Below are 23,861 nucleotides of genomic sequence, written 5' to 3'. Positions count from 1 at the left end.
TATTTCCATATCTATCATATGCTGTATCTGTCTGGGGAAGTGAAAACCAAAGGACTCTGCTATTGTTTCGTCTCCAAAAGAAGGCTATAAGAGTAATCTTCTCCCTCTCAAAAAAACAATCTTGCAGGGATATCTTTAAGGTACGTTTTGCCTGAAGCGACAGGTGCGACGGTCGCGCGGGCTGAGTGGCAGTCGCGGGACACTGATCAAAGGGGTTTTGCATAGTCCTGTTTTGCTTGGAGCTACTGTCGCTAGAGCCGCGAGCTGCAGTCGCTGGGTACTGCTCCAAGACCAGTCAGGAGCGACAGTCGCTTAGCGACACTAGCGACAGTTACCCAGTTACATTTCTGATTGTTTTTATAGTCTACACCATTATGGCAAGTTCGGGAACCTTTTATTTTCGCTATATGGCGTCGGCCAACGGCTGTGATTAAGTTAAATTTTTAGTAGATTATTTAGATTGTCGACTTAAAAGACTCTAATTAAATTTTCGTTTAGGTGATTCAAACAAATATTGCTCTGTATAAATGGTTATTGATCAAATTCAGTGCCGTATTTACCACTAGGCCGATTAGGCCGCGGCCTAGGGCCGCAAGCAAAAGGGGGCCGCAGAGGATTGGGAAAAACATTTTTTTTATATAACATTTAAAAAAAATAATTTATTTTAAACCACCAGTTTGCCACGATCACAGGTGACCATAATGATGTCTCCGTGGACCGAGGGAGATGTTCACGATTTTGCCGCGGCCTCGGGTGCCTGTGATGATGTCCCGTGATTGCGGCCCGCGGGAGACGTTCATGATTTAGCCGCGGCCGCGGGTGACGGGGATGTGTCCTTATGATCGCAGCCCACAGGAGACGTTCACAAGTAGATGCTGTATCGAGTTGTCAATGATGATGTCCCCGTGATTGCGGCCCGTGTGCGGGAGATGTTCACGATTTCGCCGCGGTCACAAGTGTCGATGATGATGTCCCCGTGATTGCGGTCCGCGGCAGATGTTCATGATTTCCCCACGGCCGCGAGTGTCGGTGATGCATCCCCGTGATTGCGGCCCACGGGAGATGTTAACGATTTCGCCGCGGCTGGGGGTGTCAATGTGGATGTCCCCGTGGTGGCTTACGGAGGAGGATGTTTACGATTTCGGCATGGACGCGGGTGACAATGATGAAGTCCTCATGATCGCAGTCCACGGGAGATGTTTTTAACACGAATTGGCCGCGATCGCAAGTGTCGATGATGATGTTCACGTGATTGTGGCCCGCGGGAGATGTTCACGATTTTACTGCGGTCCCGGATAACTATGATGGCTTTTACTTGGTTTAGGAGGTCCACGATTTCATCCAGGATCACGGGTGTCGATGATGATGTCCCCTTGATGTATAGGAGATAGTCACTATTACTTTCACGATCGCAAGGAATTTTCACCACAGGGGGAGGGCCGCTCAAGTAATTTGGCCTAGGGCCGCAAGTACCCTAAATCCGGCACTGATCAAATTGGTTTAAAAGTCAGGCGTGTCATATTTAAATATATAGAATGCCAATTATTAAAGTGATGTGGTTATTCAAATATTAATGGAGTATATCATGTAATTGGTATTTTATTCATTTACAATACAATCAATAAAATATAATTTTCACTCTGTGAGGAGGTTGTTTATAACACTGATTTCCAATTCAAGTTATGCTTGTGTACTGCAATTTACGGAGAAATTGAGTAATTTTATTACATTTTGGCTTGTGACATGGCAGTTTTGGAATGTTTCTTATAACAAATAACTAGGCCTACAAGGAATACTTCATTTGTTAAGTTTTACCAGTTTTACTAAGTGAATTTATCGATTTTATTTAGTGACTTTATACTTAGTGCGCACTTTTGAGGTTAGGTGCACTGACGGTACCACGTCTCGTGACGCCAAAGAAGTTGTCGCTCCAAGCAAAACAGTCTACCACCCCGCGACTGCCGCTCGGCGACAGTCGCTTAGCGACCGTCGCACCTGTCGCTTCAGGCAAAACGTACCTTTTTAGGCAGTATACAATTTTACCATTTCCCTCTTTGTACATTTTGGAGACGCTGTCGTTTGTAAAAAAGAATCTTGAAATGTTTGATGTTGCTTCTTGTCACCAGTATTCTCTTCGAAACACTAACAACATTCCCATCCCCAAGCACTCCACTTCATTCTTCCAACATCATTTTCAGTACAACGCTACAAAGCTGTACAATAGCCTTCCTCTGGGGTTGAAGACCGAGCAGGATCACCAGACTTTCAAACGAGCAGTGAAGAGACTGCTCTTGAATGGGGTTTACTACAGCGTCCGGGATTTTTTGGCTGGTAGTCAAACCGCTTGTAAATAGTTATAAAAATGTACTACATAAGAAGTTTTGTATTTTAGTTTATTTTGACATGGCTAACGCTGATTGTATTTGGTAATTTGGCTAAATAAATGACTTATGACTTATGACTTATGCTTTCAATATTGATTGAACGGCTACAAAAAAATTAGTTTAGTTTAATTGAATATTATGTAATTTATTAAATTTTCGTATTAGTGCAAAAGCATTATATTTTCATTTTTTTCACTGAATACTTTTTGGTATCTGTTCAATCAATATTGAAAGCACACATACGGTAAGTGTAAAACATCCTGTAACATATTTTGAGTATTACATTTCGTTATAGGTGATAAAATTATTGGAAATAGTATATTTCATTACTAGGACCGAAAGTGGCATTTTCCGTCGCGCGCCCAAGTTTTTTTGTGAGGCGAAGCCGAACACAGGGAACCCCAATTTCACGTGCGAGGCGAAGCCGAGTATGTGAGAGCTATTTTCACGTACGAGGCGAAGCCGAGGACGGGAATAATGGAGCAAGTGCCGGATAATAACTTTCGGTACGAGTTATGAACGATACTTTTCATCACGACGCAAAAATACACTAACACAGAATAGCAGACCTCAGTATATTAAAACAATTTGATTTCTCAATTAATTTGATTGAACATCAAAATAAAATAAAATCTTCTAAAAAGAAACCTACGTATATTTCTCAATAAATTTTGTTTAAACATCAAAATAACAGAATAACACAACTTTTAAAAATACATACAGCTGATTAAAATCATTAAATTAAACCGTAACAAAACACTGGCGCGCGTAGTGAATAAATGGAGAACTAATTGAGAGCGAGGAAAAGTAAATTTAGAGCGAGGGAAAATCAGCTGATCGATTTTCCCTCGCCCTAAATTAGAGCTTGGGAAACGACTACTTTCATTGATATCAGCTGTTATCGAAAATAGTTACTTTCGTTAAGGAGTGACGAAAACTTGTTTTCTAGCACTATATTATTAGACTCAGGTTAATTTACAGAGTGCGCGGATTGTGCACGTATTTTAAACGTATTGTGCGCGGATTACTTGTGAGGACGGATTTCTTCCGGAGCTGTGTGGCAACACTGGTCATACAGAGAGATAGGGTATACACATACAGACAGACGTAAAAGTCAACAAAGTCACACAAATAATTAATTATTCAATACAAACATGTATTTTAAGATAGCTAAATACAAGTTATTAGTATAAATGGCAATTTAAAATTAGAATGTAGAATGAAACTTTACAGTTGACAGGCAGTACATTTAGTTTGTTCTTGTTGTGATAGGCCTGGTTTTGGAAGGATAGACCTAGGGTTTATTATTTCATTTGTAACATTTAACATTAGCTTAATATATTCTTTGAACATGTCATATAGGCTAAGTTATTGTTAAAAAAAATAGCCTTCTTTAATGTGAATTTTACCCAAGAATCTTGTGACACACTCACACACTAAGATACACTAAACCTTTCTTAGCCCTTCATTGTTAGTTGTTGTTACTGGTGATTATTACTCCTAGGCCGACAAGTTACTCCCAAGGTAAGTAGCCTAATCAATTTTTCCATTATCTTATTAGTCAAGCATGTTTATTCTTTCTCAGCTTGTCTGCATCCCAGGTTCGGGTACAGTTTCTTAACTGGGCTATGCTAATATTGATTGAAACTATCGAATTGAAAATATTGATTAATAATCGATATTTTTAAATATATCTATTTTAAAATAAAACTATCATAACCTAACCTAACCAACCAAACTTGCTGATGGTGAAAAAATCGCATGAAGGTTTACTTATCGAATCGATAGTTTCAATCAATATTAGCATAGCCCAGTTAAGAAACTGTAGCCGAAATGCTACTGTTAAAAATATATTTGCCTGTAGATGTGCAGAACCCCTTTAAGTTATAGGCCTAAATTAAAATAGAGTCATAAGTTAAATAAGTTAGCAACACAAAATGAATTAACACTTATATCAAACCCCGGTCTGACAGGCCCACGGGAGTTTTCAAAAACACATGTTGGTAAAATTGTTTACTCAAAATTGATTACATTCATATCATCTGTATGACTCAGCGAGCACATAATAATAATAAGTTAATGTGTTCGCTGGTATGACTATTGCAAATAAATAGAAAAGGCAGGCATTTTCAACCACTGAGCTGAAGCAACAATAATTCATTATTAACTTATTGGTCTTAGAAAGTGAAAAGTGCAACTTAATCAGGTGATTTTCATATTGCAGAATCAGAGTTAGCTAAGGCCGGTATTACACTATCATAGTTCTATGACATATTATATTATCAAATATATGATAATATGTTCTCTCAAGGAGAACATATTATCATACCGTAGTTCAAAACCATTATAATAGTTGGTACATTACACTGTAATAATTTTCATCAAAGACATATGATAATAGATATATGTCATAGAACTATGATAGTGTAATACGGGCCTAATTAAAGTTGTCACTTCCATTTGCTTGACTATGATTGAAAACAATCAGCTGGTTGGTTTACTTAACCCATAGTTCATTCCACTTGTAAATGTCATCCATCCTACCCACCTTGTTTATTGTAATGTTGTATATTATTACGGCGATATCGTGAGAAATATTCATCAGCTGTGAAAAATAATGGTATATTTGGATTCAGGAGGTAAAAAACTCAAAGTAAGATATCAAAATTATAAATTCGTTTGGAGGCATGTAAGTTATACGGAATAATTACCACTTGGGGGATTCCATTCCCCCAATATAACTTACCTTCCCACCTTTTCCTCCCCTACCTGTTAATAGGTATTTTTTGTTCATTTTGGTGGGTGCCGTGACCTTGACAGGTTGTCTGTTCATAACATGCCCGTCTAAGAAGCCCAGCGTTAATGTATTTTAAAGCCGAGTCTCACAGGACCAGGGTTTCGGTTTGTGTGTTTCTAAGCAGGGTTCATTAACTTATTTTCAAATTAGGCCTAGTGTTTAAAGGGGCTTATACTATTTCTGACGCCCAACTCACCTAAAATGTTCTACCACTTAAAAGACTTTTTTTAACTGTTCCTAGACACCAACACTAGGCCTACAACTTTCTCAAATGACTTTTGTCACCAAGGCTTCCTGTAACTTAGACACCACGCTAGTCGAGGCGTGAAGACTAGACACTACGCCTGAAAAACTCACTTAAACGCACCGTGATAGGGCAGATTTCTTTACTAGACACCTTGTCAAGATTACTAGACACCATTACCTAAATTACTAGACACCACACCCAGATTATGGTTAGGCTAGGCTACGCGAGGTGTCTTAGTACCTAATCTAGGTGTGGTGTCTAGTAATGGCACTGCTTTAACACAATGTTTAAGCAAGTTTTCCCTCAGACATCTCTGCTACAGCCCCTAAAACTTGCGTTAATGTGATGGCATTGATTAATTTATACTAGGCACCTCCTACGTCACCTCACCTAGATTACTAGACACCATTACCTAGATTACTAAACACCACACCCAGATTACGGTTAGGTTAGGTTAGGTTTGGCTACGCGAGGTGTCTAGTAATCTAGATGTGGCGTCAAGAAAAGGAACTGACCTGTCACTTATGTTTAAGCTTGTTTTTCCCTCACCCAAACCCCAAAATTTCCACCATGGTAGAGGTTATTTTTGATATTAGCCTATATACGATTGTAGAGTCAAAGGAAGCCTCGGCGACAAACAAGTCATTTAAGAAAGTTGTAGTGTTGGTGTCTAGGAACAGTTTAAAAACGTCTTATAACTTAGGCCTAAGACGTTTTAGGTGAGTTGGGCCTCGGAAATATTTACTGAATTAAAACTTAAACTTGATTAACATGGGCCTTTTAACGGGTTGCCATGATGGTGACAAACAGAGGCGGCGTTTAGGGGGGGGCAGTTGCCCCCCCACTTTCACAAGGAATATTTATCAAAATTATAAAATAGAATTATGTCAACAATAAATCTAGATTTCGCCCCCCCCCCCCCCCACCTCTCAAGCCCAATCGCCGCCACTGGTGACAAAATATAGGCTAAACAGAAAATCAAAACAAATGGAATAAATTCCAATCACATGTTTTATTTATAGCCTTGGGTGAAAGTAGAGAAGTTTACTCAATACCTATTTTGGTAGAGTTTTCGACCCTGGGGCGACCTCTAGTTTAAGATTAATGAGTCCCACATTTATTCATTAAGTTTATTAGGCTACTATATTTAGGCTACCTAATTTTCTATGAGAATACCTTAGGCCAATTTTTTAGTGTACTGTTACATGGAAGGGTCTGCAGTAGGGCCTAGTGTTGCTGTCATAGGCTAGAGTCACTGATTTCACTGTCCATGTCCAAGTGTTCCAAAGAGGCATCTTGGGACTCAAAAGAGTCCCGGTTTTGAAAAATCCAGCAAATTTGTGGCCATTAACTCAATAAGGCTTAAACCTTACTTTACTTGCCTTGACCTTAAGCTTATTTTACTTACAGTATTATGTTTTAAATTTTGCTTTATATTCCGTACATTTTAAATTAAGTTAATTGAATACTTTTCAGGCTGAAGAATGAACAGCATCGAAGAAGATGAGGTAAGTTGATATCCAACTTTACTCCGAAATCAGTCAATTTTACTTGGGTAAACCAAGATCAAGAGTTAGAGTAGTACACAGAGAGCCAGATTACCAGAAAACCAACATAGAAGTTTGATAAATTGGTTACAAACAAGGGGGGGCGGACCTGGGGTCTCCAAAATGGCAGTTTTATACCATTTCTTTGTCAAAGTAAGTGTGACAAATTATTTTACACAATTTGTATGCACTAATGTATTACATGCAGTAAAAAAATATAAATATGTATGCCCAAGGGGGGGGGGGTCGCACCCTTCGCCCCCCCTCTGGATCCGCCACTGCTTTTAACCCCAGATAGCCTTCGCCTATCAACATAATGTGAGAGCTCGCACGGAGAAAATATTTCCCCATCATGTTTGATTGGATTTGATAAATAAAACAACTAGCAATTTATTCATAACACATTGCAAACCTTATTGTCAACTAATATGCACTCAATTATGTAGAAAATCTCAATTGAAAAACTAAGCGTCTAGACATTGAAACAGCCAAAAGACTAAATTTTAAAACTTAGGTTTTCAAGAATAGCACATTATAATTTTTTTTTCAAAACGTTTTTAATTTTTCTATTTCATTGGTTTTTTATTCCATTACTCTTATTCTTATCATAGCCTATTCCACGAGACTTGATAAACCATAATTTATTTTTAAATGTAATAGTTTTATATATAACGCTATACTCAATACAAGCGTTACCTTATAAGGAAATAAAAATACCTGTCAATGTAAACATAGTTCAAAATCTCAATTTTTTTACATCCTTCAATTAATTGTTCTGTTATAAGAAAGATTTGTGTCGCAATTAAACTAAACTGTGACATTTACAATGATATTTAATTAATTTTATTTTCACGACCATAACACAGTACCGGTACTTAATAAGACTATTTTGGTCGTGAAAAAAACCTGTGATGGTCGTGATGCCCCGGTCGTGAAATCATGTATTATTTGGCTCTGTTCTAGTGGCAGCCCTACACCTCATGTTTGAGGGGGCAAAGTGGATTTCTAGGTTAATACAGCAATTCAAATATAGTATCAACAAAAATTAACACCATGTCTATTACATGAAATGACTACGTACGGTCGTGGACACACCAAAATTACAAAAGCACAAACTTACCTTTATTTATCTTAAATATACTACAAAATACACTATCTACAAAATAAAAGGCCAGGGACATTAAAACATACGTTTCAAAATTTTCCCTCCAATACAAGTTTCTACTTCACGGTCCTTGCAGATGCTTTTACCATAATTAGCACCTCTTGGTGGTTTCTTTTTCTAGATTTCTTGGACAGAAATCACATCTGGCATATTTTTTGTGTGTTGGTTATCATTGTAACTTAGTCCTAAAGCCAGCTTATTCACGTTTTTAGGTCTCAATATAGTTTTCTGTCTCTTCAAGGAATCGTTCAATTTGTTTTTTTTTTTTTAAGAATATTAATAAGCTTATAGAATGTCGATTACTGAGACTAGCTGTTGCAATATAAAAAAATCTTCACAAATATAATTTATTTACATTGTTAGTAAGTGATAGTGTTCACAGTACCATATTAGAAATGTTCCCACCGATTTTGGTCCTACAGTATACCGGGGTTCAAATATTTCCAAACAATGCTGCCCTTACCATAAATATATATTATTTTTAGAATACCAACACAATGTTCCAAAAATAATAAAAGTAGTATTTAATTACTTCATTGAGTGGAGCGAAGCAAAGCTTTTTGGGATCAACTTCAATGCAAACTTTAGAACACATAAACTCAATAATGGCTGAACATATTTTAGCCAAACTTACCAAGGTTGTTTTGTCAAATTTTTGGATGGTTTTTTAGACGAATATTTTTTTTTAATTTTTAATAATGCCTATATTAATTTAAAAGTAACTCAAAGTTTTTAAATTTTAACATTGGCCTTATGGGTTGCCATGATGGTTACAAAATAAGGACGTAAAATACACATTTTTACAAAACTTGGATGATGACCACTGATGATACAGAGAAAGTCTTAAGTCCCTAACATTTAAGTCGCAATTTGGAAACAACCACTGATTAAATGGGTACAGTCATAAATAATATGTACTCCCTTAGGTAAAGTATTTTACAGATTTGATTTACGTAGCTAAATAAGTTATAACAAATAACATTTATCTTAAACAATTCGGTCGATGAATCAAATTCACGGATCCATCTCATAAATCGCAAACTTAAACAGGTCCACGACCTTGGAAGTGGTGAAGAAAGCAGTAAAGGCCAGCAGTGCGGAGTGTGGAAAAGGTCTGTGACGGTTAGAATCCCCAAAAATAGTCAAAGGATTTGACCAAATCGCTGGAGACGATAATGGCAAAACCTGGTGAAATCATCACATGTGTTGTCCCTATTGCTGTGGTTGTGTATAAAGAAATGAAATGAAATACGTTTATTTATCCCAATATTATTACAGAAAGATAAATAAAAACAGAGAGCAAGATTAACTACAGTAGTACAACTATTGTCAGATGAATCTGCCATACTTATGGGATGATAGGCCTACATGGGCAGGTGCCTGTGTGTAGGCCTGGTTGTTATCAGTCTGCAAAATTTTAAGGGCAAAAAACTGAATTTGGGAAATTTTTTTCTTAATTATTTAAAAGAAAACGGAAATGCTGTTGAGAATGTCTCCAAAAGAAGACATTTGGAGGGTGAGGGGGTATAAGGGTCGAGGATTTTTAGTCAGAGTCAAGTATGGTTTGGTCTAATCAAAGTCTCGGCCTCTCCTTTGGTAATGGAGTGCAGTAAAACAAGAATGTGGCTTTTGAATTTCTGTAATGAGGGTAAACTAAAAACGTGTTGAATATCATATTTTTGAATTAAATTTTGACAGAGGATTTCAACATAAAAACAGTTGGTAGTTAGAACTGATTTATGTAGCTGAGGAACAGATATTCTAACATTGTGTGAGTATCTTGTGAAGTGCTGATGTGTGACTGCTGTAAGAATCGTGTTTGAGTTTTTGAATGTGTGATTAAGAAGGAACTGGATGAAAAGATGTCTGACCGGTAGTATTCCCGTCTCACGGAATAGAATGTCAGTGGAGTACCTTTTATTTTTTCTAAAAGCAACTTTCAAAATTGATCTTTGAATTACATTCAAGGGTTCCAAGGTGGTGTGATAGCATGCTCCCCAGCAAATAATTCCAAATGAAATCAAGGATTGCACATATGCGATTTATGTCATCCTCATCTAAAATTTCACTCAATTGGTTAAAAGCATAGATATATTTACAAATCTTTTTCTTCAAGAAATCTACATGCTCTGTCCATTTCATTCCGTAGTCAAAATAAACACCCAAATATTTATAATAATCTACCCTTTCAATGTACTCACAATTACAAGATAAACTTATGGTTGCTCGGTTATGGTTGCTGCAGCAATGAATCTTCAAATTGTTTAGACTATAATCAGTGCTGATACTGAGTGATATGGGAAGGAATTTAGTCTTGGTTACATTAAGTGAGAGCACATTTTGATCTAACCATTTCTTTAGAATTGAGAGGTCACCAAGAGCTTTGGACCTGACATCCTCCCATGAACAACCCTTTATCAAAACTAAAGTGTCGTTGGCAAATAAAAACAGTTCACCATTTAGGTTGAGTTTAGAAATGTTGTTTATATAAATTAGAAAAAGTATAGGCCCCAGAGTACTTCCTTGAATAACCCCATACTCAATTAAATTTGCATCACTATTCACACCGCAGATGGAAACTACTTGATGTCTGTCAGATAAATAGTTTTTGAACCATGTGAGAGCAGTGGCTCTGACACAGATTTGTTCCAATCATTTTGTTAGCAATAAATTTCTGTCAATTGAGTCAAATGCTTTTTTTAGATCTAAAAACATTAGCATAGATCGATTGTTATTAATCATTTAATTATTTATATATTTACAAACTTCAAAAAGTGCATCAGAGATGTTTTTATCTTTTCTGAACCCAAATTGTGAATTAGTGTATTGTTACTTTGAAGGTACTCCACTCCAGGTGTTCCTTAACAATACGCTCCAAAACCTTGGAAAATACGCTTAACAGTGAGATTTGCCTAAAATAGTTTTTATCTTTTGGATCACCTGTTTTGAATAAAGGAATAACTTTTGCTGTTTTAAATTGAGCCGGGAATATACCAGTCAGTAGAGATAAATTGATTAGGTGTAGCAGCGGAATGTAAATTATGAGTGCGTTTTGTTTGAGTAAATCAGCCGAGACCTCGTCCAGACCGGGAGCTGAGCCACCACGCAGCCCAGAGATATGTCGTAGTACGTCTTGTGCAGAAACAGTTTTCAGTGTGAAAGTAGAGTCAGTCAGAGTCAACAACCACCAGGGTCCCGTCCGCATCTATCTGATTTGATAAATTTTCTCCAACAGGAGCAAAGAAATTAAAATCATCTGCAATCACATTTTTGTGGCTTGTGTATGATCAGACGTGTTAGGAATTAACTTTTCAATTGGAAATGAGTTTTTATTACATGACCTGCCAGCAAGATCATTGCTCAGTCCCCAAAATAATTTGGAATTTTGACTGTACTGGTTGAGTCTTTCCCTGTAAAAGTCTCTTTTGGCCCTTTTTAATACACTGCTTAGGTTTTGTCTATAATTCCGGTAATAAGTTTGTAGATTATCATTAAATGGTTGACGGTGTGCAGCTTTACTTAATTTGTCTCTAGTACATATTGATTTGACCAAACTGTCCTTAATCCACGGTTTAATTCTCTTACGTATAGATGATCTTGTAGTTATTGGATTTATTGAATTTTTTATCGCAAATTCAAGGTTTTTGTAAAAGAGTTCGGAGCACAGATTGCCATCTAGACAGCTTTGGACTGGTCCCCAATCGGTCTGAGAGAGATTTTGAGTGAGTAGGGTGTGATCAAGGTAAGTTTGAGGAGGTCCGGTTGCAGTGTGAATGTTAAATGCGTGTTCGTGAGTGTATGTAGTGTCATGTATAGTGAGTGCGGTGGCATAGTGGTCGGTGAGGCTAGTGTGCAGTACAGCAGCGCGGACAGCAGTCATGTCACAGTAACGTACAAATATGTGATCAATGCAGGAGGCAGTGTCCTGTGTGACTCTAGTCGGCCTGTCCACACACTGTACAAGGCCGGAGCCAAGTAAACTGTTTAAGTAGAGGTCAATTAGTATATCCTCTGCTCAAAAGGTTTAAATTCATGTTACCCATGAAAATGCACATTTTGTTTCTATCTATGTTCTGATAGTAAGTCTCAAGTTCACTAGTGAATTGTACTGAATTGCTGTTGAATGTTATGTAAAGTGCAAGTAAATTGAAGTTCTTGTTGCAGTTCCCAAAGTCCAGTGATAACCCATGAACATCCACCAGAGTGATTTGTCGTGCAGTCGCTGATAGTGATTTGTTAGTAAACACAATGATACCATCATTGCGGTTACCTTGAGTGGTAGTCATGTGAGTGTCAAACCCGTCGTTGGGTAAAATAAAGGGGTTCACATGGTCGCTTGGAAGAAAAAGAAATGTTGTCCGATTAGAAGACATTATCATATGTGTTGCCGAGATCTAGAGAAATTTTTGTGGAATTGGAGGTGATCCTAAATAATGATTACGGAACTGCTGTGATCGCGGGATTCATTTGTATGTTGACACAATTGTAGGAAATCCCCACATGGCGTGATTTTTATACAAGCACAGATATCCAAAATCTTGAAAAATCATGGTGGATGTTATTGCAATCAGGGAAAGCACCACGGTTGTTGCCGCAAGTGTTATAGAATAGAGTAAAGCTTTCCAAGTTTTTGCATTCTGCCTTATTTACTGTACCTTGATTAATTAATGTTCGTTATTTTAAAACGTTTTTATTAGCTCGCTTTCTTGTCCGGCACAAATTTTGCAATCAATTTTATACTAACTTCCCAATGAGCTAGAGACTTGAAACTTGAAACATAGCCCACAAATGGATGAGAATGCAATATTATATAATGTAATTTTCATATTTCATTTGGGCTACGCCCCATGGGCTTGTCCAGTACAAGTTTTACAATCAATTTTATACTAACTTCCTGATGAGTTAGAGACTTGAAACTTAAAACATAGCTCACAAATGGATGACAATGCAATATTATATAATTTAATTTTCATATTTCCCTTGGGCTACGCCCCATGGGCTTCCAAATTTTTCATGCTTACATTTTGAGAGAATGTAAATATAGGCTATCAATAAATTTAAGTCAGCTGTAAATACTTAAATTTGACAATTAGAAGAGCAGGGGTTAAGAGGTTCTGCTTCAGAGATATTCTAAAAATATAAAACAATCATTTTAAAGTAAAAATAAAACATCTGGTTACAGATAATAAGGTTTTGGTTGTATTAACAGGCCATATAAAATGCAGCATACTGATTTTCTAACTGGTTTAAATGTTATTTCACCATTACAATGCTTATAATAGTTAAAATCATGTAAGACACATAATATTGTGTATATAATCGTATATTCGTACTGAGGGCCACATTGGCAAATTTGCCTGGGGCCCCTGAAGCCCTAAGTCCGGGCCTGTCTGACATTAGCAAGCAAACACAGGAAAAATACTAATACAAAGAATATGTAATGTCCACTTCTTTACTAATGAAACTTGTTATAGATGTTGATAGTTCTGTGCGAAATTGATGAAATAGTTGTATTTTGTATTATATCTATATAAACAATTGATTTATTTATTGCTTTATTAAAAACCACGAAACGTGATCCACTCAACTGGCTTTCACTGCTATGAAAGCAATCGTAGTTAAATATCAATACACAGTGTACTTCGCTCACTGCAGACATAACATGTTGACTTACACCAATGCCCATGTGGGATAAAAAGTCCCCTCACAGTAATACCTCACTGACTTTTATCACATAAAGCATCTACCATTACAAAACTGGCACTACAGTAGAGAGTCGAAAATCCATCTGAACCGCTTTTTAGGGTTTTAAAATATTGAATTAGCACAGAGACAACAGATGTTTTACATTTACAATTTCGCGGGCCAAACAGTTGGCGCCTGGCGGGAAAACAAGTGAAAGGGCCAAGTCAGTCAGTGTTTCGTTTGTTTCCAATGTATTAACTCTACAAAATTTTTCAAGAAACGAATTACAGTAATGTACCGAACATATTTTAGTACAAAAACCAGTTTTTATTTCAGTTCAGTGCTGTGATTTTCCTAGAACTGTATTTTTAATGTTGTAGGCCTGATATGTGTCTAGCATTTCTAGGTTATGTTTGAAAATCCGAACATATCAGTAATCTGAACTACCTACTGTGCCAATTGGTTCGGATTTTTGACGCTCTACTATATTACTTATAGACTTCTAGGTCATCAGTGAACAATCAGACTGGAAGGTAATCAGGGGTAGGAAGCACTGGGCACTTTTTTGCCTAATTTCTCTCACATTCAAAATGTGCCTGGGGAAACTTTAACCCAGTGTTGGCATACTGGGGTTATTATACTAACTTCCCAATGAGCTAGATACTTGAAACATAGCTCACAAATGGAAGACAATGCAATGTTATATCATTTAATTTTCATACTTCCCTTGGGCTACGCCCCATGGGCTTGTTTTTATTAACTCGCTTTCTTGCAAATTTTGATACTTCCCAATGAGCTAGAGACTTGAAATTTGAAACATAGCTCACAAATGGATGACAATGCAAAATTATATAATTTAATTTTCATATTTCCCTTGGGCTACGCCCCATAGGGTTCCAAATTTTCCATGTTTACATTTTGAAAGAATGTAAATATATATCAACTAGCTGTACCCGCGGGCTTTGCCCCGTTTTACTTCATAAGTGAGCTCGTTCGCATGGCTCAATCACGTCCTGGTTGAAGTTCATTCACTACGCTCACTCACCTTTAGGTTGGAGCTCATTCGCAGCGCTCACTTGCCTTCAGGTTAGCTCGTTGGCTACGCTAACTCGCCTCCAGGTTGAAGTTCGTTCGCTACGCTCACTCACCTTTTGGTTGCAAATTAGCTGTTGTCATAAATTAAAAAAAATAATAGTGCTGCACCCTGTTGGTAATCCTTGTAGTAACTTTAATGCTATTGAACATCATAGAACAGAACCAACTTGTTTAATTGAAACAGCTGTTAAAATTCATTAATTCCATTTAAATATGAGTACTCATAAGGTTAACATGGGAAACTCCATAGCCACTGGGGCGGAGCCCGAGAATCCGATCAGAATAAAAACAACTTAGTTTTCCTATTTAATGCCTAAAGAATCAGTGTACCAAATTTCAGCCTCCTAGGTAAATGGGAAGTGGGAGAATTAGTGATGAGTGAGTGAGTGAGTGAGTCAGTCAGTGAGGGCTTTGCCTTTTATATATATAGATTAAGACAGCTGTAAATACTAAAATTTGACAGTTCGAAGAGCAGAGGTTAAGAGGTAAGGGTTATGCTCCCAAGAGATTCTTTATACAAACAAACATTTAAAAATAAAGATAAACCATCTGATTGCAGATATAAAGGTGTTTGTTAAAAATGTCAATTGTTATTTATTTAATACTAGTGTCCCTGTTGCTCGAATTCGAGCAATTTCTAATTATTTGAGGTGTTATTTAAAAAGGAATAACGTTCATAATTTCTGATGACTTTAAAAGATTCGACCCAAAGATTATGGAAATATTCCAGATGTACATAAGTTAACAGAATATATAAATTTATCCAGGCTCTCTCGCTTTTTTCCATTGTAATATTTACGCCAACCCGAATTCAAATAGTAAATATTTCATTTCAACCAAGTCAGTAAATGTTTGTAGGAAACTGTAAAATTAGCAAACTTATTGACTGTTTAAAATTAACATATGTTCTTCTTCTTACTTTTAATTTCTGACAACAGCTGGAGTTGCATAATAATTTTTGTTTCCCATGTTAATCTTATGGAGAAATACGAAACTTTAAAGGGTCCTAGGGCCTCACTCTCTGATTATTTCCCTAAAAAGAAAGTTTCCTGCACAACTTCACGTTACGCTCTTTCCAATGACAACAAAAACATGTAAATCGGTTCAGTAGTTTCGGAGGAGTAATTGTCACAAAAAACATGCTTGCGTATTAAATAAGTATAGATTCTATAAAGTAAACAATAAATTAAATAGATTGATATATTTATAGTTAGTAGGTAGGCCATACATTCAATCTAATACATAATTATATGAAAAGAAACTCAAATAAACCTTAGATTTCCCACATGCCTCTGTCTTAATCTGGGACTGGAGGTCACGAATTGTGGATATTTATAGGCATGAACTGTGGATGCGATACTCCCTCGTGTGGATTAACGTCCGCACAAGTCAGTACTACGACTATCCGCAGTATTATCCTGATAATTAGACCAATTTGTATATACCAAGGAAAAATGTAATTCGGATTCCACTATAAACTGTAGGTCCCTTAGTTGCCATTAGCTGTTTGGGCTATTAATTTACAGCTGTGTCTAAGGAATATGTCGGCCTTAGTCACTAACAAGACTACAAGATCGTGCCACTCATTCTACACTCATCTCCATTCATACTTGGCTTAAAATACCTACTATGTATGGTCGCCATTTCAATGAACAGTATAGATACTTGAAATAGATTTAACATCCACACACATTAAAAACTAAAAAGTAGAAAATAATTTATAGATAAAAAACTTTCTTAAAACAAAACGTTTTTAAACGCACTAAAAAGTAGGAAATAATTTATAAATATGTGTACAGTAGAGTATAAGTGCTTGTAACATTTAAAACGAAAAACGTGAGGTGCATGTAATTCATAATAATACATTAGTTCAATAGGTGAAGGTAATTGTAAGTTATCTATTGCATGCACCCCACGTTTTTCTTTTTTAAATCTTACAAGTATTTATACTATCCACATATTTATAAATTATTTTCTTCTTTTTAGTGCGTTTTAAAACGTTTTGTTTTAAAAAAGTTTTTTTATCTATAAATTATTTTCATATACAGAAAAATACTCTTATTGTACACAGGTGGCCGGACTCACTTAGCTATCAGTGTTTGCCCGTATGTGGAACTACTTCCTTGACAGCCATCAGTATTTGTATGCAAACTTCTTTGAAATATCTATATCTAGGAACAACTTATACTCAATGTGACTTTAGTAAAAATGGGCCCAGAGGCGCATGAGATTAAAAGGTTAGTTGAGAGTAAAATAAAGAAGCAAATTTGATCAAACTGTGCCTTGCAAACGAAAAGCTTGAGTATAACTGCAATAAGCATTTATATTTATATGCCAATCCCGTACGAAGGACGGGTACTCTGCTAGTATAACATTAATACTAACATAATACCTGTGTTGATGTTTAATAAACATTCATTGACTTTTTAACTTCTTGATAACATTGAGCCCCAGCTTAGGCATGGCTGTTCAGTAGACTCCCACTTATCCGGACTCCTCGGGACTGAGGCCAATCCGGATAACGGTTATTCCAGTTAAACCGACGTCCCCAAAAACTTGTTAAAACGGACCGTTTACTGTGATATTTGAAATAAATTTAGGAGAGCATTGTATTTAGACACGTGATCACTGGTCTCAAATCTTTCCCACGAGAACAGTCGTTTCAGTACTGCCCACTTCCTGCCGATCTAGTCCGGTTAAAAACCAATGTGCTGATAAAAATTGTCTGGTTAAAGAGATGTCATTTCTGCCGATTGTAATCCGGTTAAACCGATGTCCGGTCAAAAGGTGTCCGGATAAGAGGGAATCTACTGTATGCAGAAGCTCACAACTTCACTTCTAATTTTAAACTTCATACTGGCTCATCTACAGTTCCAAACTGCATCCTGTAGTTAACCAGGGGACCTTTTCTATTTATTGTATTTTCACAGGAGAGAACGCCAACTGCATCCTCTTGGCTGCTACCTGTCGAACCAGAGGTAGAAATTGAGGAACTTGACAAATCTTGGGAGATTTTTGAGGAGGAGGTAATGATTTTGGTTTTTAACAAGTAACTAAAGTTTAAAAACAAAGTGTTTTGAATACTGAAATATACATCCAATTTAAATAAACCAGCTAGAGCCAGTTGTATTATTTAAATAGAAGGTATTATCATAGATAAAACATATTCCTAGATTTCTCATCCTTATGGAACAGCTGAAGACAATTTTATTGTTAGTTCTGTACGGCTTATGTAGAGATCGTGTTTTGTTTACAATTTGTTTCCCGTTATTACAGTCATTTAAAACCTTGTTAAACCAAATAATACGATCTAATCATAAACAATAACTTGTCCCCTAGTTAAATAACCAAACAGTAAAGCACAAATGAAGAAATTAACCCTAAAATAATAGAAACAAAATTTCGTTGACACTAGCGCCCAGTGTCACCGTACATGAACTTAACACGAAAAACGTGCTTCAAAATTTACAATGGGATGAGAAGTCTACTTGTGTGTTGGTTAGTCTATGGTATTATCATGTTAAGATGGTACTTAGGATGTGACGCTACTTATAAAGTTTGCTTTTATGTTTTAATTAGTCTTAGTTTTAGTAAATGTTCCTTTTAGGAAATAAGCTATTAGCCTACTGTAGGTCTCATGTTAAGACTTAGACCCAAGACCGATTTACTTTTATGTTTTAATGTCCCCAAAGCCCAAAAACCCCATCTGCTCAAATTCACATAGCCTATATAAAACCATATATATTTGTGTTTGGGTTTGTGTGTGTCCGTTAGCACGTTAACACCATAAAATATCGTCCAATTAAAAAAATATATAAACAATTTGTAAACTTACATTTATTCCAACAACGATTGACAATGGGAACAATATTTGAAGGAGGGGAGAGTTATTAGTTAATATTTTTTTCTTTATCTTTAACCCACAAAAACATTTTTTTAATTTAAAAACATACAATTTTGTAGAGTTAAAAAAAATATTTTCGTATAGACCTAAACTGAAGCGAATGTTTTACTTGTCTGGAATTTCCCGTGTTAACCCTATGAGTGTTCATACTTAAAAGGAATGAAAGAATTTTGACAACTGTTCCTACCAACAGGGTGTGGCACCATTAATTTTTTGTTTGAATTTATGACAGAGTAGGATTTTTTACAGTTATATGTGTTTTTGTTTTTAATGTAATAAATAATTTGTGATATTGTGCGAATAGGGCTATTTGTGATAGTTTATAATTCATCAACTTATTGACTTTGTTTACGAGTTATTTAAATTTTTATACAGCAGATCTATAGAACATGATTATTCTCTTTAGCTTTCTCTTCCCGTTGCAATGCTCGGGTATGGCGGCTAGTAAATATATATTTAGGCCTAAATCGGATTACCCGAGGTCTTGGATAACCAGGGCTCGGATGATCAAGAGTATACTGTAACAGATTTAAATCGCATTCGTTTTGAGTACTTAGTTTTCCTATTACAATTTAATTTATCTGAGCACGCACAGATTTGCCATCAAGCATCATCATTCATTTATCTATTGTATTACTCAACCAAAAAACATAAATTCAGTTTCTTTCCAAATTTTTACTTCAATTAAAGATTTATTTCACCAGTTCTATAGTCCGTCCCTTTGGCTATGATACCCAGCGGATTAGGAACCTTCTCGGAACTCGACTGACCCTTCAGACCCGCTCCCCAGGCTGGCCGTTGATAAAAAGTTTACCTACCTACTGTCATAGTCCCACAGATCTGTACCTTTTTTTATCTTAAGTTTGTAAGATTTAAATTGTGTTTTGTATATTTGAGTTCTACATGAAATTCCAAAAATAATGAGTCCAAAAACGATGTAACTACGATCTGAAAGTCGGACAAAGCTGGTGACGATTCAGAGTAATTGTACTACGGCCGTGACTACTTTCAGATCGTAGATATTAAGTATCCACATCGTGTTTGGGCTCATTATTTTTGGAATTTCATGTAGAACTCAAAATTATAAAGACAAATTATTTTAACTTAAAACAAAAAAAGTTACAGATCTGTGGGATTGTGACAGTGGGTGAGTCACTGTTTGTCTCCGGCCAGCTCGACGAGCGGGTCGAGAGAGTGAGTTGAGTTCCGAGAAAGCCCTAAACCGCTGGGTATCATAGCCAAACGGGCGGACTATAATTACATTATCCTATATGTTTTGGTCTAAGAACCTTTAGTGAAATACCACCTTTTATTTTAGCTATCTATATATAAAGCCAAAAGTACCCATGAACTTTTGAGAAAACTACAAGTCACACCCCCATCAACCATATACTTAAAATGTTCATCATGACGAGAAACCTTGCGCAAAATTATCCATTATTTCATAAATTGCCCTATAAGGTCGTAATTGCTTTCCAAAGGGAAATTTCCATTTACCTAATGTTAAAAATACCTCAGCTGTTATTATTTGTCCGTATTACCATTACTGTATTCTGTTTTGTTTATTTTATCTTAACTTAACCAATCAATAGTTTTAAAAAACAGGGTGGAGCAGCCCGTGGGTAACAGCTAGTTGATTATAAAATTGAATTTTTTTTAATGTGCAGTTTGCACATGGGTGGTCTCTTGTTTAAATAAAAATTCCAATCAGTGAAATGGAAATCTGCTTAGTCTGGAGGTTTCCTGCGGTATGAACATTTTTGTACTAAAATAGAAGATAGGATTATAACAGATGACTTACATTTTACAAATAAACCGTAAACAACATAAATATCATTAACATACTTCTTTTAAAATTATAATTAATTTATTGTCCGTAGCCTTTAAATTTCTATTAATGTGCTTTTAAAATGTCTTAAGTTAAACTAGTTTAATTAAAAATGTTTTTGTCCTAGATGATGGAGGGCTCAAGCGAACCTGAAGAAAAAAGTGGTTTTCAAGCAGTTCGGGAATTAGAATCTGAATTAATAGACAAAATGTGTGAAATTTGCGGAAATTTTTTCAAAACTTTTGAGTTAGTCAATCCCGAAGCAAGAAAACCTCTTCTGTCTACTTGTGAGACATGTTCATATTACATTACTCCTCCAGTCACCTGTATATACAGCAAGAACATTTTGAACGATTATTCTTGCGACAAGTGTTCTCAAGTATTTGAATTTAAAAATGACTGGTTAAGGCACAAAGCCACACATGACAATTCAAAACAGTTTTCCTGTGATATGTGTGACGACTCATTTAAGAAACGATACGAATTGACTGAACACATAAAACTTGCCCACTTAAAAGAAGACAAGTGTGTAAAAGATAGGTGTATTGCTTGTGGAACATTTGAAAACATCATACAGCTAAATGTCGGAGAAAATGAAGCGGAGTTTATAAAACTTTGTGAAGTTTGTAATATTTCCAGGCAAGAAAAACTAGCAAACATAAGTCGAAATGGATCTAATGGTTTTTCATGTGATTTGTGTTTTAAACAATTTTCTCGAAGGGATCATGCATTGCGTCATCGACTTTCGCATCTAAATGTGAAACCATTTAAATGTTCTATTTGTCAAAAATCGTTCAGCCGAAATGATCGGCTGCAGCGTCACAGGAGGACTCATCCCGGTGCCAAGCCTTACCCGTGTAGATTTTGCTCAGAGGCGTTTATTAATTGTGATGAATTAAAAGGTCACGTCATGCTGAAACATGAAACACTAAATGCAAAGGTAGTTAGTGTGCAAAAGGTAACTGGAAAGGTGGTTAATAGTGTGCAAAAACTAAATGCAAAGGATGTTGATGGTATGCAAAAACAGCAAACGCCACTCAAGGACAGAACATCACGACTCTGTGTTTGTTTGTGTGGGAAAAAATTCAAACAAAATAAAGCATTGCTTGTTCACCAGAAAAAATGCTGTGATCTAAACTACATTAAGTGTAAGACATGTGGGAAAAAGTTCAAAAACAAGGAAATCCTCAATCGCCATGCTCTAATTCATACCAGCGCTAAAGCGTACAGTTGTACCATATGTAGCAAGGTATTTTTGCGAAAAGATAAATTGAAAACTCACCATTTGATCCATATTGACATAAAACCTTACTCGTGTCATATTTGTAACAGCTCGTTTAAACGTAAAGACAAACTAAGTCGTCACCTAAGAGAAGTGCATTTTAAGATGAAAGAGTGAAATGAGGTCTAAATTGTCTGTTCACTATTATTTAAAAAATGTAGTGCTAACTTTGACAAGGTAAATTTAGTAAGAGTATTAGCTATTAGGTGCTCATTACCAAATCCTTTTCTTACTTAAAGAAGGTTCTTATTCTTATCTTACATTTCCTTGTTGATTTTATTTTTTATAAATGTTTTTCTTAAGCTACAAACTAAGTCATCACCTAAGAGAAGTACATTTTAAGATGAAAGAGTGAAATGAGGTCTAAATTGTCTGTTCACTATTATTTTAAAAAATGTAGTGCTAACTTTATTTACTAAGAGTATTAGCTATTAGGTGCTCATTACCAAATCCCTTTCTTACTTAAAAAAGGTTCATCTTATCTTAAATTTCCTTGTTGATTTTATTTTTTTTTAAGCCTTACACGAGTCCAGTAGAGCAGGCTGATTACGGGGCAAGTTACTTGCTTCTAATGTATTTCAAGTTACCTGAGGCAAGTAATCTGCCCGCCTACTGGCCTCGTGTTAGGTAGGTGAAAGATAAGCCTAAGAGCCAATAATAAAAATTTTGATTTGTTTATTCTTAGCTTACTGTGTTTGTACAAGATATTTCAGCCTGTTTATGCAGGTGAAAACATTTACTTTACAAAAATTTAATTACCTTCCATCGTTATTATTGTACTATAACTTGGTGTAGCCAATCAACCAAAATCACGTCTCTAGACTATATTACAAAATATTGACAAAAGTGGAGTCTTATTGGTAAACAAGGGGGTTTTAAAAATGTGCAGTAGAACCCCAGATATTTGGCCACTTTTTGAAAGTCAATCATCAAAACATGTTTCCTTTTTTACTGGCAGGTGCATACACTAACTATTGTCTGCTCGCAACTCGAGTGTTCTCACAATTTATTTGTTTGTTTACATTCTACTGTTTTCATTATTCTGTTGGGCAAGTAGATCTAATGCCTCTAAACAGTTGGTTGATTATTTCCAGTGCGGTTAGTACAGTAGCAAGAAAGTGGTTAGTAGGCCCCACTAGAAAAACAGGCCATGCTGCAGCGCAACACTACGTTAACAACCAGCTTATTTACCGAAAACATATGGGATATGGCAGTGAATCTATCCACAAGTGTGTCTTCATGGATCCTGCAACACAGTGGCGGATCAAGGGGGGGATAAAATTATCATGTTTATGTATCTAGATTGTCTAAAAACAGGAGTTTTCAATTCAAATTTTCCAAAATTTCCCATGGGTGGGCTTCGGACCCTTCCTTTACTACATACCCCCTAGACCCCCCCCCCACCCCCGAAATCATGCCCTGAATCCGCCACTGCTGCAGCATGGCCTGTTTTTCTAGAGGGACCTTGAAAGTACCTACATTACTATAAGTGCCAAAAGAAACAGTACTGAAAATGAATAAAATATGATGATTTCAGTACCATTAGCACTAAATACTATTATTTCTGTTATTTTAGCATAATATTCAGTAATTATTTTGTTTCGTATAAAATATAAAAGAATGCTAAGCAGTAAATTACAGACTATTTTGATTATAGACATAATAGTCTTTAAACACAAAATTTATTATGGGTAATTTAATTTTGACTTTTTATCTTTATTAAATATTTGTTTTTGTTACCTGAACAGATTTTTTAAAATGTTGATTATCTATCTACCCAGACCTGATTTTTCCTATGGATAAATATTTTAATTGATTTTACAAACATGTGTATTTTTCTAAACATCACAAAATATATTTCAAAAATATAAAAAATATTAGTAAGATTCACAGTTAAGTATATCTTTATTTTTTTTATAGATTTTAT

At 35.9% G+C, this 23,861-nt stretch overlaps 1 protein-coding gene across 1 annotated transcript; it reads left to right on the top strand.

Annotated features, from left to right (window-relative positions):
* The first annotated feature begins 3,628 nt into the window (after positions 1–3,628).
* Positions 3,629–23,085, top strand: LOC129002369 (zinc finger protein 99-like). Its single transcript, XM_054430113.1, has 4 exons — positions 3,629–3,908; positions 6,905–6,936; positions 17,851–17,946; positions 20,780–23,085. Exons 2-4 carry the CDS (start codon positions 6,913–6,915, stop codon positions 22,049–22,051), a joined length of 1,392 nt encoding a protein of 463 aa, XP_054286088.1. The 5' UTR covers positions 3,629–3,908; positions 6,905–6,912; the 3' UTR covers positions 22,052–23,085.
* The last annotated feature ends 776 nt before the right edge of the window (positions 23,086–23,861 follow it).

The sequence above is a fragment of the Macrosteles quadrilineatus genome, unplaced genomic scaffold, assembly GCF_028750875.1.
Source record: "Macrosteles quadrilineatus isolate MER2022 unplaced genomic scaffold, UCM_ALF_1.0 Scaffold_9__3_contigs__length_116548681, whole genome shotgun sequence".
NCBI classification, from domain to species: Eukaryota; Metazoa; Arthropoda; class Insecta; order Hemiptera; family Cicadellidae; genus Macrosteles; species Macrosteles quadrilineatus.
The sequence above is the reverse complement of the archived record's forward strand: the minus strand, read 5'-3'. Positions and strand labels throughout refer to the sequence as shown.

Bases quoted from the DNA above. Each gene is read 5' to 3' on its own strand.
- LOC129002369 (XM_054430113.1), top strand. From the start codon at position 6,913: ATGAACAGCATCGAAGAAGATGAG. The intron at 6,937-17,850 runs GTAAGTTGATAT...GTATTTTCACAG, and splicing joins ACAGCATCGAAGAAGATGAG to GAGAGAACGCCAACTGCATC. The intron at 17,947-20,779 runs GTAATGATTTTG...TTTTTGTCCTAG, and splicing joins GGGAGATTTTTGAGGAGGAG to ATGATGGAGGGCTCAAGCGA.